The sequence below is a fragment of the Raphanus sativus genome, chromosome 2 (assembly GCF_000801105.2).
Source record: "Raphanus sativus cultivar WK10039 chromosome 2, ASM80110v3, whole genome shotgun sequence".
Taxonomy (NCBI): domain Eukaryota; kingdom Viridiplantae; phylum Streptophyta; class Magnoliopsida; order Brassicales; family Brassicaceae; genus Raphanus; species Raphanus sativus.
This window is the reverse complement of record NC_079512.1, coordinates 28,334,569-28,348,323: the sequence shown is the minus strand read 5'-3', so window position 1 is coordinate 28,348,323 and position 13,755 is coordinate 28,334,569. Positions and strand designations below refer to the sequence as shown.

Genomic DNA, 13,755 nt, shown 5'->3' with positions numbered 1-13,755 from the left:
CAGAAAATGTGGCATTACATGATATATACACATGACAATTAGACACTCAATTACTCGATAAATACATTTGAATAATTCATCGAAATACCACAGGATGTGATTTAGAAAATGAACGTATCTGCCTTGGTAAATTTTCTTACAGCTTCTACTACATGCAAAGCACTTTGCATCAGCATAGCTCAGAAGCAGAGTCTTGAAGTTTTACCAAACTCAACTTCAAATCTTCAATGGCTCTTTCTCTCTGGTAAGCAAAGAACTTCAGTGACTGCAACAACAAAACAGAGAAAAGATTCATTCAAGCGGTTTCTCTCAATCAAATCAGACTAATGAAAGTAAAGATTTGTTTTCATTCATTTTACGCCGAGTCTCTGCATCACAACAGATCTTTGTAAAGCTTTCCTTTTTGTCAAAAGATTCTGCGCCATCAATTTTGACGAAGGACGTCTGTAGTTCCTGCCACGGTACATGAGTATCGCATGCCCTTCTTTGAGTTTTTCAATTGAGATCAGTACTCCATTGCTCTCTGCTTCAAGTGATTTCGCTGTGTAAACAACTCCCGAGAAAATCTTCTGCATAGTGATCACTTTAGCAACCTCCCTGTGCTTCCAATGCTGATGCAGACCTTCCATTACACCATCAAAGACTCCTCTTCTTCCAAGAACCAAGCTGCTGTTCATCTTCAGTCCGATTCTCCTCAAGCATTCTCTTTCTTCATTAGTCAGTATCTCGACATCATCGTCGCCCTCGGATGGTTTCCATAAAGAATTCAATTTGAGCAACTCTGTTGTTGTCTTCTCTATCTTTGATCTCAGCTGCAAAAAGAAGAGAGCAACTCTTAGGACCTATATACTACAATAGACCAAACTAATAAGCGATCTGAAGTAAAAAAGTCTTACAATGGAAAGCTTGTGTTCTTGGCTTTTGAGTTCCTTATCCAGCTTTGCTTTCTCAGCTTCAGTCTCCAGGTTTCTCATCTTCATTTCACCAAACTTTCTCTGAAGTTCTTGAAACTCTAATAATGTTCCGGTCTTGCTCGTTTCCTCCAACTGTTCACCATTTGTTACCACCTCTGAGATCTCTATATCGCTCTCTCGTTTGGTCTCTTCAAAATGTTGGTATCTCCTGAGTAACCTCTCTCTGTCCTCAACCAAGTCCGCAACTTCATCAGATAGAAAGTTCTTGCCTCTGAACAGTATTATCAAGTACTTATTTCGTAGTATCAGAACTCCTCCAGTGAGATGCTGAAAATTTTGATAAAAATCTCATCAGCCACACTGATTTCAACTACACCTACAAACTAACCTCAAAAAAAAAAAAAAAAGCTACCTTCAATTCATCTGCCATTTCCTCATTGTTTGTATTGAGAGCTCCCCATTTGATTGCAATCTTTGCAATGACACACTTCTCCCATAGTTTCACAATAGCAGAAGCTAAACCTTGAAGCCCATAGTTCCTCCCTTTACAAGTTAAGCAAATATATATCAAATAAGCTTAGCTTTAAAGAACACACACACAACGTGAGGGAAGACAGATAAAAGTAGTGAAGTAGCTTACCAAGGACGAAATGAAACGGTAGAGCCTGAGCAATGTTTCTCAAGTAAGTAAGCTCTTTGTCGCTAAGCTTAGCTCTAGTGTTAGGTGGGCAACGTCTAGATGGAGTTTTATATCCGTCAACTACTTGAGGAAGTAAGTCAGCATCGACAGGAAACGGTCTTCTCATCCACCAATCCATATATCTAGGTCCTAATCCATTCAATAACCTCTCACCTTCTCTCTCGTACAACGATGAGCTAATCTCATCATCTTGTCCCTTCTTCACCCATACAGAGCTGCTACTCGTCGTTAGTGGTCCTCGATAAACAACGAGAAACTCCTTCTTGCTTAACACAACCAACCCTCCAGTCTTCAACTATTCTACATGAAGAAAAAGGATCAATATTTTTAAAACTTCCAGTGAAGGAAATGAAAGTAAGAAGTTAAACACACCTCTAAGATCTCTTGAGCTCGTTCCATGTTTCGAGAAAGAGGGACATCAAACCTCACCATAGCAAGCTCGTTTCCTTCCCATATCGATCTAATTTCCTTAACAACTGCTTCTGTAACTCCTGCTTTTCTAACATTCACCCATTTTCTCAGCTTCGAACCTTCAAGTCTCAGCCTTTTCAACAACCCTTCCTCTAAGATAAGATCAGCCGTTGAAGAGACTCTCTCCTTCTTCCTCCTCCTCAATATGAACTTATCTACCTCCCTCTCCCAAGGCATTCTCCTCCTCGTGCTCTCAGCCTCCTCCAAGGACTTAAACTCACCTCCGTAATCGCTGCTGCCTTCGTCGAGCTTCTCAACGCTACGGACGATCTTCTTCATGGCTTTACTTCCTCTCACACCGCTCTCTCTACGGTTCAGTGCCTTGAACGTCTTCTCCTGTTTCCTGGTGCTCTTCTTGTTGTGGTGATGATGTGAAGTGTCGATAAGCTCTTCGGGTGGAAGAAAGAGAGGACCTTTCATCCATGGAGCGGTTGTCGAGACCTTAATCGCAGCTTCGGGGTTCTCCTTGAATTGATCAAAGTTTGGAGCTTTGGCGGCATTTGAAGGGTTTTGGTTAGGGTTTAAGGAGGAGATGGTGATTCGTGATGGTATAGCTCGCGCCGAGACGAAGAGAGGAGTTAGCATCAGTAAAGTCTAAGTCTGCAACTTTTGAGTGTTCTCCCCTCCAAAGTAACTCCAAAGGCAGAAGAAGAAGCTCTGAACGATAAGATATTTTTTGGGTTTTCACTGGAAACGAAGACACGGTTTAGGCGTACCGTCTCTTCGGTTATTGATCGGTTTGAATTGTGTTTATTATTTACTTACTCACAAACATTCGAGTAATTAGCTGTATCAGGATGATTTGTATTTGTTCTGTCACTGTCCAGATGAGAACAAGTACTAACTATATTAAAATATGTATTTTAATTAAATATTTATTCCATAAAATTAAACTAAAATCAGAAAATTCCAAATTTAATCTTTTTTATACAACAATTCCAAATTTAATCTAAAATTAATTTATTGTAAGATGTAAAGGTATTTTATTTTATAATTTAATAACTGAATAATTAATTGACTGAGCAAAATATTGTAAAACTTGTATAATACTGTATAATTTATAGTATCATGTCAATAACTAAAAGGATATTTTAAAACATTGGGAAAGAACCAGTTTTACAAATTTAGTGTATGTGTTTTTCTACTTTAAGGGTATTGAATTTTAGTATTGTTTTGACAGGTAAAATTATCATTAACTGTTTTTTTTTGGTTTGGATCTAAACAGTAAGATATATAGCTGATCAAAAAAACATTTACTGATATTTTTGACTAATACTAATTAAAAATAAATATAATATTTACTTAATCGAAAAAACTCACAAACGTTCAAGTAACTACGGACCAGACCCAAGAACTAAAGGCGTGATTCTTAACAAAGGTTCTAAAGTATCCTCTGTGAATTTCCTCGCAAATAAAAAACATCTCGAAGTTGTAGTCTTCTCACCATCACTACCATAATACACACATTCCTCTGTAAACCGGATACGGTTAAGAAACTCATCAGTGATATCAGGCCAAATAAACCGGCCAGGATGTGGACCAACTCTCGACCAATCCACCCAAGTCAAGGTCCGGTTTGCGCTCATCTCTCCATGAAACATGTGAACGAGAGTCGGGATGTAATGCTCGTCCATGTAACAAGGCGGTTTGCAATGCTGGTCGAATACTTTGTGATAAAAAGTGTCTGCGAGTATATGAAGAGCAAGCTCACGGGTTGTACTAAACCATTGTGATCCTTTACGCCAATGCGTGACGTTGATCTGTGGATACATTTTGGGGTTGTAACGGCCTCGACCTGATTTGTTTGGATCGTCAAATGAGCCGATGAAGCTGAGATTAGTGCCGGTTAAGTAATCGTAGATGGTTGTGAAATCGAAGAGAGGGATGCAAGAGTCTGACAAGAGGACGAATCTTTGGTTTGATTCGTCAAGGAGAGCGTTGGCTAAGAGTCTTTTTTCTGCGTCTACCATTGATGATGTTCCCCAGTACACTGGCTGTTTCACAATTGTTCACGAACAAACGTTAATTATTATTGTATTCTTTACTACTACAATGTTAACACAACACAATATAATGATATTAGAGTAAATGTTTGATAATACGTTTACTAATTATTGTCCATCAAAATCGCTCGCGCTAACTCTTAATCCTAGGATCAGCTCGGTGGGTTTTGTGGCATAAACTCAACTAGATCTTGATCCGCGCTTTGGAAGCGCGGAATATTTTACAATGAAAATTTTCACTAATAACTTAACAAATATTTTGGTAGTTTTTGCATTTAAATTAGTGTTTTTAAATTCAACCTGATTGTGATTATACCGGTTAATCCGGAGATCTAACAATTCGATTTAGGTTTTTAAAATATTCATATTTAAAAAAATCACTACAACCCGAGATTAACCGATTGAACTGGTAGATGATTGATATGTAATCTAATTTGATTTAAATTGTTATAGTTTCATAATTTGTAATCTTATAATCCAAATTTTAAAGTTCACTATTTTGAAATTTATGAAATTATAACATTTTTACAAATTTTTGATTAGTATTATGAAAATTTGATAGATATAAAATAACTAATATTAATTATTATATTGTTTGGAAACACTGATCGTGTAGTATAAAAAAATATATTGTTTGGAAACATTGATAGTAGTATAAATAAATAAGTATATTGTTTGGAAACATGTATAGTACTATAAAGAAAGAAACATTAGTGATTTTAATGTAGGTTTAACTATAAAATATAAAGGTGTATTTAATTTAAAAACTTACAAAATAAATGTTAGGTCCAACAGAATGTTTCTGTTTTAATAAGATAGATTATTTGACTGAAATAACATCAAAACTTTTTTTTCTGAAACACAAAAATAACATCAAAACTTTTAGTTATAACTTTGGGGACAGAACATTTCACAAGACAAATCAAAAGTTTTTATAAGAAATTTTCTCGAAGTTTTTTTTTATGGATTAGTGGTAGTATACACGTAGAAAACTTCAATTCGTACAAATTTTTATTTTTCGCTATATATTAAGAAGGGTAATGCTGATTAGTATATATGTTAAGACTACTTTTCTTGCAAGATGATCTATATTATTATCTTATTAACATGATTAAAAATGCATTTATGTTAGAATAATATCAAGTGGGTTCATGGACCATTATGCAAGGGCTGCAAATCAAGATCAAAACACGTGCCACATGAAAATAACAACCTGTCAACAACATTAATAGATGTATACAATTTGGTAATGTAAGACATCTAGATGTACTAATCATACAGGGTAACTGCATGAGAGTAATTAAGCAAAGAAGAAAAAATATACCTGGCTTGGGATTCTTCTTGAGTAGAAGACAGAAGTTTCTGGGTAAGAGTCTTGAAAAGATGGATTAGTATGAACATATATGGAATAAAACCCTTCATGTCCTTCAAAGAACTTGTCCCACAAAGCAACCAATGGGAGTGCGCCGCCAGTCATGAACATGAACGCCACTTTCACAACCATCTTCCCATCATTATTCTGTCTCCTCCCAAACCATGATGATGGTGATGATGATGGTGATGATGATAATGAAGAGACCTTGGTGAAGAGTTCTTGATCACTCATGTCGTGCTGAAGTGCTTGTGTTTGTAACTCTTGTCTGATCTCCATCTTTGTTGAGTGGTGGAATAGAACTGTTGACCATAAGGGTTGTTGTGTCTTCGGCGTGGATATGTGGAAGGCTTTTAGTTGCAGATAAAGGAAGACACCAATCAAGAAACCGGTGACAAAGAAGAGTGAGCGTAAGACGACATGTCTACCACTTTGTAAGAGAATCAACCTCAAGGGTTTTGAGATCACAAAGTGCTCTTCTCGCTTCTTGCTCTTATGATCAATAATGCCCATGGTGAAGGAGAGAGAGGGAGAGAGACAGAGAGAAAGATGAGTTGTGATCGTTAAGGATTTTTCAACAATTATATTATAAATGCGTTATGACAAGTTGTATAAGAATAACAAAGGTATTTGAAGTGTATAAGACAAAGTCAAAAAAAATGACAGGGTACTATGGAATGAAGATTTGAGCTGATGACTTTTCTAATATAATGATTGTTTTTTCTGTACGAATACGAAAGTTAGGTTTTAGATCTTAACATTCTTACGTTTTGACGAAATCTTATCTTGCCCATAGGACGGAGTATTATGTACAAACAAAAGATTGTAGTCCAAGTAAAGGTGATAAAAATAATTTACAAATACATCAAATATCTTAATCCAGCATGATTTATACACCCCTACTGGTGATTCCAAGGACTAATTACGATGCTTAGTCAAGGCACAAGTAATTAAATAAAGAATAAGCTGGAGAATTATACTTGTATCGGCACGATCAGTGATAAAATTAAATAACTAGTATGTCCGTTAATATAATCAATCTTGAAACTATTAATTATATAAAAGTTTGACCAGAACATAGGTTTAGTAATTTGTGCTAGTATTATAACTGTCAAGATCCATTATTTTCTATTAATTGGTGTGTTTTTGACAAAAGGTTCACAATTCTATTTTTTGGGTGCCATTGATAATTTTCCAGAAACGTTCGGGTATTATTTGAATTAATTGAAACATACGGGTAATTAGTTAAAACGTATAAAAAAGACTTTTGAGTACAAACGCCGGTCCGGCGTCGTTTTCGAACATCCTCAAAAAATTCTCGAAGAAGCAGCGATGGACGACATCGTAGAAACCATGACGGCGACGACGAGGAAGAGAGAGGAAATAGAGAGAGAAGCAGAGGAGAATCGGAAAGAAGCATTGTTAGCTTCAACGCAGTCTCTTCAACCCAATTTCAATCGATCCAACATCACTCAGAAACAGATATCCAAATTACAGGTCCGATTTCTCAACAAAAACCTTTGGCATCGAGCTACAAAAATTATGAAAATTAATTACGGTTCGGTTTCGGATTTTGAAATCACACATCGGTTTGTTGGTTTAATTTCGATGCGGATTGGGTAAACCGAATCACTTAATAATCATGTGTTATATATAACAGGAGCTACACAAGAGACGCATGAAGATAAAAGCCAATTCAAAGATCCAAAAGAAACCTAAAGGTAAGCAGCAGCAGCAGCAGAGTAGAGCAGTGGAAGATGGCGAAAGCTCTAAAGTATTGAAAGAGACAACTTCTTCTTCTCCTACCTTGGAACAGCAGCATCAGAAGACAGTTGTCTCAGCAGCAACAATGAAGCCACAGAAGCTGTATTGGGGGTAAGCTCTCTCTCTCTCTCTCAGTACTGTTTAGAACAGAGCTTTATACGAGAAACCACACTCATTTAATGTTTTTTGTTTTGGAACAGGCTAGATACTAAGGAGAGGTGGGAAAGGAAAGCCAACATGTAGTGTCTGAATCCATTTCTCCTTATTAGTTTGATTACTTACTCTACTTAGTCCCAATTGTTGCAAGTTATTTTGAAAAGAGCAAGAAGAGAAAAGCCAACGTGATTTTATTTTTTTGGTTTATTTTCAAGCTCTGGGTGTAAGAGCAAATGACACAGTTTTGATATAAGACTTTCTCAATGTATCGTTGTCGGAATTTGAGCATGGGACTGAAACTTATAGGGGTTTCAAATTTGAAAAGCACAGAAAGTAAGTCTTTGTAATATGAAGATTGTGGACAGTTGTCTCAGCAGCACCGATGAAGCCACAGAAGCTGTATTGGGGGTAAGCTCTCTCTCTCTCTCTCTCTCTCTCTCTCTCTCTCTCTCTCTCTCTCTCTCTCTCTCTCTCTCTCTCTCTCTCTCTCTCTCTCTCTCTCTCTCTCTCTCTCTCTCTCTCTCTCTCTCTCTCTCTCTCTCTCTCTCTCTCTCTCTCTCTCTCTCTCTCTCTCTCTCTCTCTCTCTCTCTCTACTGTTTAGAACAGAGCTTTATCGAGAAACCACACTCATGTAATGTTTTTGTTTTGGAACAGGCTAGATACTAAGGAAAGGTGGGAAAGAAAAGCCAACATGTAGTGTTTGAATCCATTTCTCGTTATTAGTTGATTACTTAGTCCATTGTACAAGTTAATAAAAGAGCGAGAATACACATTTTTTATCCATTTCTGTTTTGTTTATCTTTTTATGTTTTAGTTTTGAGCCCTGGAGGTAAGAGCAATGTCACAGTTTTGATACTCGTCTTGTAATAAAAAAGATGTGTAAGAATGAAACCTAAACTTTAAAATAGGTTTAAAAATTGATAAAGCACAGAAACTTTTTAGTCTTTTTGTAATATGAAGATTGTGAATAAGGAGAACTGAATCAAAACAGAGTTTACATCATCCTAAAACACCACCAAAACAGAATCAAAAGCTCTCTCTTCTCTATCCTGATGAGATTCTTCAGCATTATCAACGTCTTCAAGCTTCAACAGGGTACTCGAAAGTGACATCCTTTCCAGTAAGTTTCCGGTACACACCCATCATAGTCTCGAGCTTGTACTCAGTGTTGTTCCTTTCCTTGGCCTCCAAATAGACCTGTGAAGTAATATTAATTCAAGAGCTTAGCGGATTCATTCATAGAAAGAGGATCTGATCATTTTCTCGTAAAGGATATAGAGATACCTTCATGATCTTGGAACCATCAAGACGGTAACGAGTACGTTTTCCAACAATCTCAGCAGGGTAAGCGACATCCTCAAGCATTGCTTCATGAACAGAGGTTAGAGTCCTGTTGCGTGGCCTCTGCACAGCAGCACCCTTCTTAGGTGGACGCATGATCCTTCTTGTCGCAACAAAGATAACATCCTGCCAACACAAAAAAAAAGAATGGCAAGAGTATTATTGATAAGAGACATTTGCAAATATACACATTAGGTCCTTAAGTGTTACCTTTCCACTAAACTTCTTCTCAAGCTCTCTAACGAGACGGGGATGAATCTTGCGGAAAGCTTTCCTCAGTCTGAATGGGACGTAAATCACAATAGCCTTGCGGTTTCCAGAGATGTCCATGTTACTGCCACAATAAAAGAAAAAAAAACAAAATTATTTCTCCTTTCTATTAAAAAAGATCAATGCAAACCTTGACAGACGAAAGAAATAACATACACAGCTTGGTTGATGTAAAGATCTTTCAACTCGCTCTTCAACTCCTGGTTGGTGTTCTCCAAATCAAACAGAGCCTGAGCAACTTGCTCATCGCATTCTGTTGGAGTGGCATTCTTGTCCTTCTTGATCTTGTTCTGAGCCGAGAACATCTTCACAGAATCTTCAATTGTAAGAAAAAAAAAGTCAAACCAAGAAAAGGTAAATCAACGAACTAACATAATCATCAAAACCATTTATTATATAGGGCTTTTAGATACTGATAAACATTTACAAAAAAAGAAATTCTTACAATACGTTACCAAATCAAAGAACTTATCCGCTTTCTAATTGAAAGTAAATCATATAAACAAAGCTGTTGTGTTCAATCATATACACTGGAATATGTTTTGTATTACTACAATGACATTGCTTGATGTGGTCTATTACAACTAAACCGTACTATCATCCACATAAACACAGAAAGCCTCCCATCTTTAGACCAATTACACTCAAGTGAGCTACTAAGACTTTAGACAATACATCAATAAACACATAACAAAACCCCATTAGAAAATTCTTGTAAGAGAAACACTTTTTGCAACGTACCGTACAGCGAAAAAGTCTCAGGAACGAAGAAGAAGAGCTCAAGATTGAAGAAACAAAAGATGTAGCTTGCGGCTTCTCCTTAGGTTTTAATGTTTGATGATTAGGGTTTCCACTATTCTGAAAATGATCAAATCTGGGCCGTTTTAAGATTCTTCAAGCTTATGGGGCCTATGGGCCTGGGCCTGTTCATTTACAAACTCGTCTTCTTATCTATAAAGATGCAGATATGATTGCAGAGTTACATTTATCATTCTCTGCTGCCTTTTTAGTAAGTATACATTAAAAATGTATTTGCATATATTAACCACTGTACTGCTAATCCACTGTAAAAAAGAAAGTAATTTTCACTAGGTAAATACAGGTAAACAATATAATCAGAATCTACATAGGAGTAGTAACTAATGATGAGAGTCAACTTGAAGAGCTATGGTCATCAAGCCACGAGATGATATCAGACAAGACACGGAGGATCATTTCGTCTGGTTCGCCTTCAAGCAGAGAATGGTAAGCATCTTTATACAAAACTATCTTCTTGTCTGAACTTTTCGCTTTCTGGTAAAGCTCTCTGCTCACTGATGGATCCGTCACTGTATCAGCCTCTCCGTGTAGAATCAGTATTGGTAAAGACACCTTCAAAGATCAAAATCAAGAAAACATTTAATTATTATTAGTATTCTGATTCTGCTTTCTTTTTCAGTTTTATCATATGTTTTTACCTTTTCCAACTGTTGCTCAATCTCCTGAGTTGTTCTAAGCATTTCTACAGCGGTTCGTAGACGCGGTTTGCCGTGGTAACAGATGACATTGTATTGTGTCTGCAAAATTTTGAAAAGAAGAACATTAGTTTTGTAAAGGACTTGACTTTAAGTTGATAAGTTCTTAGATCTTTGCGTTAATGTTAATTAGTACCATGTTTCTCTTCCTGACATCTCTAAAAGCTGCTTCTGCTAAATCCTTTTGTGGAACCAACTTGTGTTTAGGTAGAACATTAGCTAAACCGATCAGAATCTGCTTTAATACTGGTGGTGGAACCATATCATCTGCAATCTACAATAGATAGGATTAGATAGTTCATGTTAGTAAGTAATCAAGGAGATGTGTTATAATGGCAATGCAAATAACAAGAAAGAAAAAAACAAGTGTTTACTTTACACATTGGTGCTACCAAGACTGCACCTGTCCACGCATTTGGTTGTTAGAAATGTATTTTGAGTGACACGGCTCCGCCCATTGACTGTCCAAAGAGAAAGCTCGGTAGAGAACTGAACTCAGGATTATTCTCTACAACAAGAAAAAAAAAACATGAACCTTGAGAGTTTATTTACTCTTTCAAGCCACTCGATGTGATTCGAAGTTTTGTTACCTTTGATGTTGGAGTAATGCTCAATGACATCTTCAACAAGAAGATCAAAGCTAGGGATAAAGCCGTGCAAGCCTTCCGATAAGCCGAACCCCGGATAGTCCATAGCGAAAACTCCATATCCAGACAATGCCAACCTCCTTGCAATCCCTGTAACAAAAAAAAAGCGAGCTAAGTAAGCAACCAAACATTGAAGCATTGGTTAAAGAAAGAGAAACAAACATACCTTGGAAGAAGAAGGTGCAAGTATCTCCATAACCATGGCAGAAACAAACCAGAGCTCTGGGGCTAGAAGATTCAGGAAGCCAGGTTTTGGAGAAGATCTCAACTCCTCTTGAATTCACCTCATAAGACTACATTCAGATTCATTACAAACCCCCACCAAAAAAAAAGATGTTGCTTCAAGCTATATAAAACTAAGATTCATGATTATTGTTCACCTCCTTTGTTTTGATTCCATCTCCTGGTGTCTACAACATCACCAAAAAAAAAAAAAATCAGAACTTTTAATCAAAAAAGTAAACACTACGCAATTCAGACAAAAGCTGAAGCTGTGTTTGGTCCAGCGATCGGTTTTAAGCGGAACAGTATTCAAATTTCGGAATTTTTAGTTTTTTTTTTAACCTTGAAGAGGATGTGATCGAGATTAAGCTGAGTGTCTTTCAAGGAATCTCGAACGTGACGGCGAGCCGGAGCTTCGTCGAGATTAACATCTTTGAATCGCCGGAGCTCTTCGTTGTCTACCTTCGCCGTCGTGGCCATTGATCTCTTCTTCTGACTCCCTTATCTACAAACCTTATGGGTAAACAAACAAATAAAATATTGATATTTAAATATGATAAATTACCAAGTTAAAAAAAGAAAAAACATTTTAATCTTGGGTAAATATCAAGTTTGTTAATTTATTGGTAGCAAATGGTTACCGTGTAAACGCCTGAAAAGCAAGAGCCTTTGCTGCTCTCAGAGCCATAATTAACATCAATTTCTAGTAAGGATCGTTTATGTATTTTTAGAAGGATAAGAGCATCCTTATTGCTAAAACAAAATTTAAGGTTCTTAGAATAGTTTATTAATATGTGTAGGTTAAGAAACTTAGTTAAGATACATGATTAAAACAGTACATATTGAACATCAGTCTTTCCTTTCCCACCATTAGCCCTTCTTGCTTTAGCAGCCTTGATACCTTCAGGCCGTATCTCTTCTTCCTCAACATTGTGGCTTGAAACTTCTGGATAGGATTTTTTCTTTGCACTGCCACTGCTTTGAGGAGTGTTGAGTGTTTGCCATTTCTGTTCATACCTTAGAATGCACCATGCGTGCTCAAGGTTGAACTTAAGGTTCATCTCCTTGTGGTAGATATCATGAGCGACCTTCAGCACATCACTCTCACTCTGACCACTGCTTTGTTGTCTCTCTGCAGCTGTATAGGCCCCGACGAATTTGTTGGTCAGTTCATTGATTTTGTGCCACCTTTGTTTACAGTTCAGATGCTCTCTCTTGTCACCAGTAGCCCTAGCATGCGGACTTGAGGAGTAGTACTCTCCAACGCGTTGCCAGAACGTCAAACCCTTTTGATCAGTTCCTACAATGGGATCTTTAGAAGTGTTTAGCCACGCACTTATCAGGACCTCATCATCGGCTGGGGTCCATTGCTGCCTTATCCTACGCCTCTTTGGTCTCACTTCGGGTGGAGTTGGAGCATCAGACTGTAGGGTACTGAAAGAAGGGATTTCGTTTGTTCCCATGTTGATAGTAGAAGGAGAACTCTCAAAAGGAAAGTTCGAATGGAGAACACTGTCATCCTGACTGTGCAGAAGGCTCATATAGCTAGAGGACTGGCTATATGGATGCGGTTGATCCATAAGAGAGACAGAAGATGCTGATTGGGGTTGGGCTATATGGAATATATGATATAATGAAGGAGGGTTGGGATTTAATAGGTGAAACAAGTGAACTAGTAATAAGTTACAATCATAAAGACCTAACCATAAACCATAAACCACCACAGTCTAATCACAACTTATTACACACCCATCAAAGCTATTCGAAAATTAATTTCTACTAACTATTCAAAATTGGTTGAGAACAAACTAAACTAAACTCATTTCACAGTACACAAACCATCAAAGCTATTACACAAACCATCAAAGCTCAACTCATTTCACACTAATAAATTTCACTTCAAACTGTAAGCGAGTTGGTTTCTTTTTCCTATAGCAGCGACAAGACATAGTCATCAATGTTTGAAACCTTCAACCTAGACTTAAATACACCAACCAGGTTACAAGACTATACTTAATAATGAAACCTACCGTAAGTTGTTCAAGTAACCTAAACAATACTACTTCCTAATGGAAGACATAGTCATCAATGGAAGACATAGGCATCGAGTACTCACAAGCATACAATCAAATTACAATCAAGTTACAATCAAGTTACAATAAAAAAAAATGATTCTAATAACCACACTTCAATCAGAAACATACAATCCAATCCAATCCTTAACAAGTCAAATTGTCAATCGCAAACCCTAATTTACAATTTTATATATTCCAAAAACAAAAACTAATCAGGACAGATCGATGGATTGAGGAGAGATCGATGGATTGAGGAGACATACCTGTTTTTTGTTTTCGATTCGGCGGAGAGATCGATGGATTGA

The 13,755-nt window shown here is 37.0% G+C and overlaps 6 protein-coding genes across 6 annotated transcripts; 1 reads left to right on the top strand and 5 right to left on the bottom strand.

Moving 5' to 3' along the window:
* Positions 1 to 26: 26 nt before the first annotated feature.
* On the bottom strand, positions 27 to 2,736 carry LOC108839624 (chloroplastic group IIA intron splicing facilitator CRS1, chloroplastic). The gene is made up of 6 exons (XM_018612380.2): positions 1,987 to 2,736; positions 1,555 to 1,909; positions 1,327 to 1,457; positions 897 to 1,241; positions 360 to 812; positions 27 to 265 (listed from the first exon to the last, which is right to left on the bottom strand). The coding sequence occupies exons 1-6, from the start codon at positions 2,668 to 2,670 to the stop codon at positions 170 to 172; spliced, it is 2,064 nt and encodes a 687-aa protein (XP_018467882.2). The 5' UTR covers positions 2,671 to 2,736; the 3' UTR covers positions 27 to 169.
* Positions 2,737 to 3,378: 642 nt separating this feature from the next.
* Positions 3,379 to 6,044, bottom strand: LOC108833665 (glycosyltransferase BC10-like). The gene is made up of 2 exons (XM_018607077.2): positions 5,413 to 6,044; positions 3,379 to 4,079 (listed from the first exon to the last, which is right to left on the bottom strand). The coding sequence occupies exons 1-2, from the start codon at positions 5,971 to 5,973 to the stop codon at positions 3,420 to 3,422; spliced, it is 1,221 nt and encodes a 406-aa protein (XP_018462579.2). The 5' UTR covers positions 5,974 to 6,044; the 3' UTR covers positions 3,379 to 3,419.
* Positions 6,045 to 6,756: 712 nt separating this feature from the next.
* LOC108833663 (uncharacterized) lies at positions 6,757 to 8,164 on the top strand. The gene is made up of 4 exons (XM_057002926.1): positions 6,757 to 6,957; positions 7,121 to 7,335; positions 7,425 to 7,788; positions 8,036 to 8,164. Exons 1-3 carry the CDS (start codon positions 6,793 to 6,795, stop codon positions 7,465 to 7,467), a joined length of 423 nt encoding a protein of 140 aa, XP_056858906.1. The 5' UTR covers positions 6,757 to 6,792; the 3' UTR covers positions 7,468 to 7,788; positions 8,036 to 8,164.
* A 101-nt stretch (positions 8,165 to 8,265) lies between these two features.
* Positions 8,266 to 9,883, bottom strand: LOC108819776 (40S ribosomal protein S7-3). The gene is made up of 5 exons (XM_018592812.2): positions 9,734 to 9,883; positions 9,149 to 9,308; positions 8,933 to 9,056; positions 8,666 to 8,848; positions 8,266 to 8,578 (listed from the first exon to the last, which is right to left on the bottom strand). Exons 2-5 carry the CDS (start codon positions 9,295 to 9,297, stop codon positions 8,462 to 8,464), a joined length of 573 nt encoding a protein of 190 aa, XP_018448314.1. The 5' UTR covers positions 9,298 to 9,308; positions 9,734 to 9,883; the 3' UTR covers positions 8,266 to 8,461.
* A 150-nt stretch (positions 9,884 to 10,033) lies between these two features.
* On the bottom strand, positions 10,034 to 13,238 carry LOC108839933 (caffeoylshikimate esterase). The gene is given in 9 exon segments (XM_018612719.2): positions 10,034 to 10,363; positions 10,450 to 10,548; positions 10,643 to 10,780; positions 10,881 to 11,014; positions 11,097 to 11,243; positions 11,320 to 11,446; positions 11,534 to 11,563; positions 11,718 to 11,888; positions 12,017 to 13,238. Coding segments are annotated over 8 exon segments (1,032 nt in total). The 5' UTR covers positions 11,856 to 11,888; positions 12,017 to 13,238; the 3' UTR covers positions 10,034 to 10,144.
* On the bottom strand, positions 12,203 to 12,916 carry LOC108850307 (glutathione S-transferase T3-like). The gene has a single exon (XM_057004284.1). The coding sequence runs from the start codon at positions 12,914 to 12,916 to the stop codon at positions 12,203 to 12,205; it is 714 nt and encodes a 237-aa protein (XP_056860264.1).
* Positions 13,239 to 13,755: the final 517 nt, after the last annotated feature.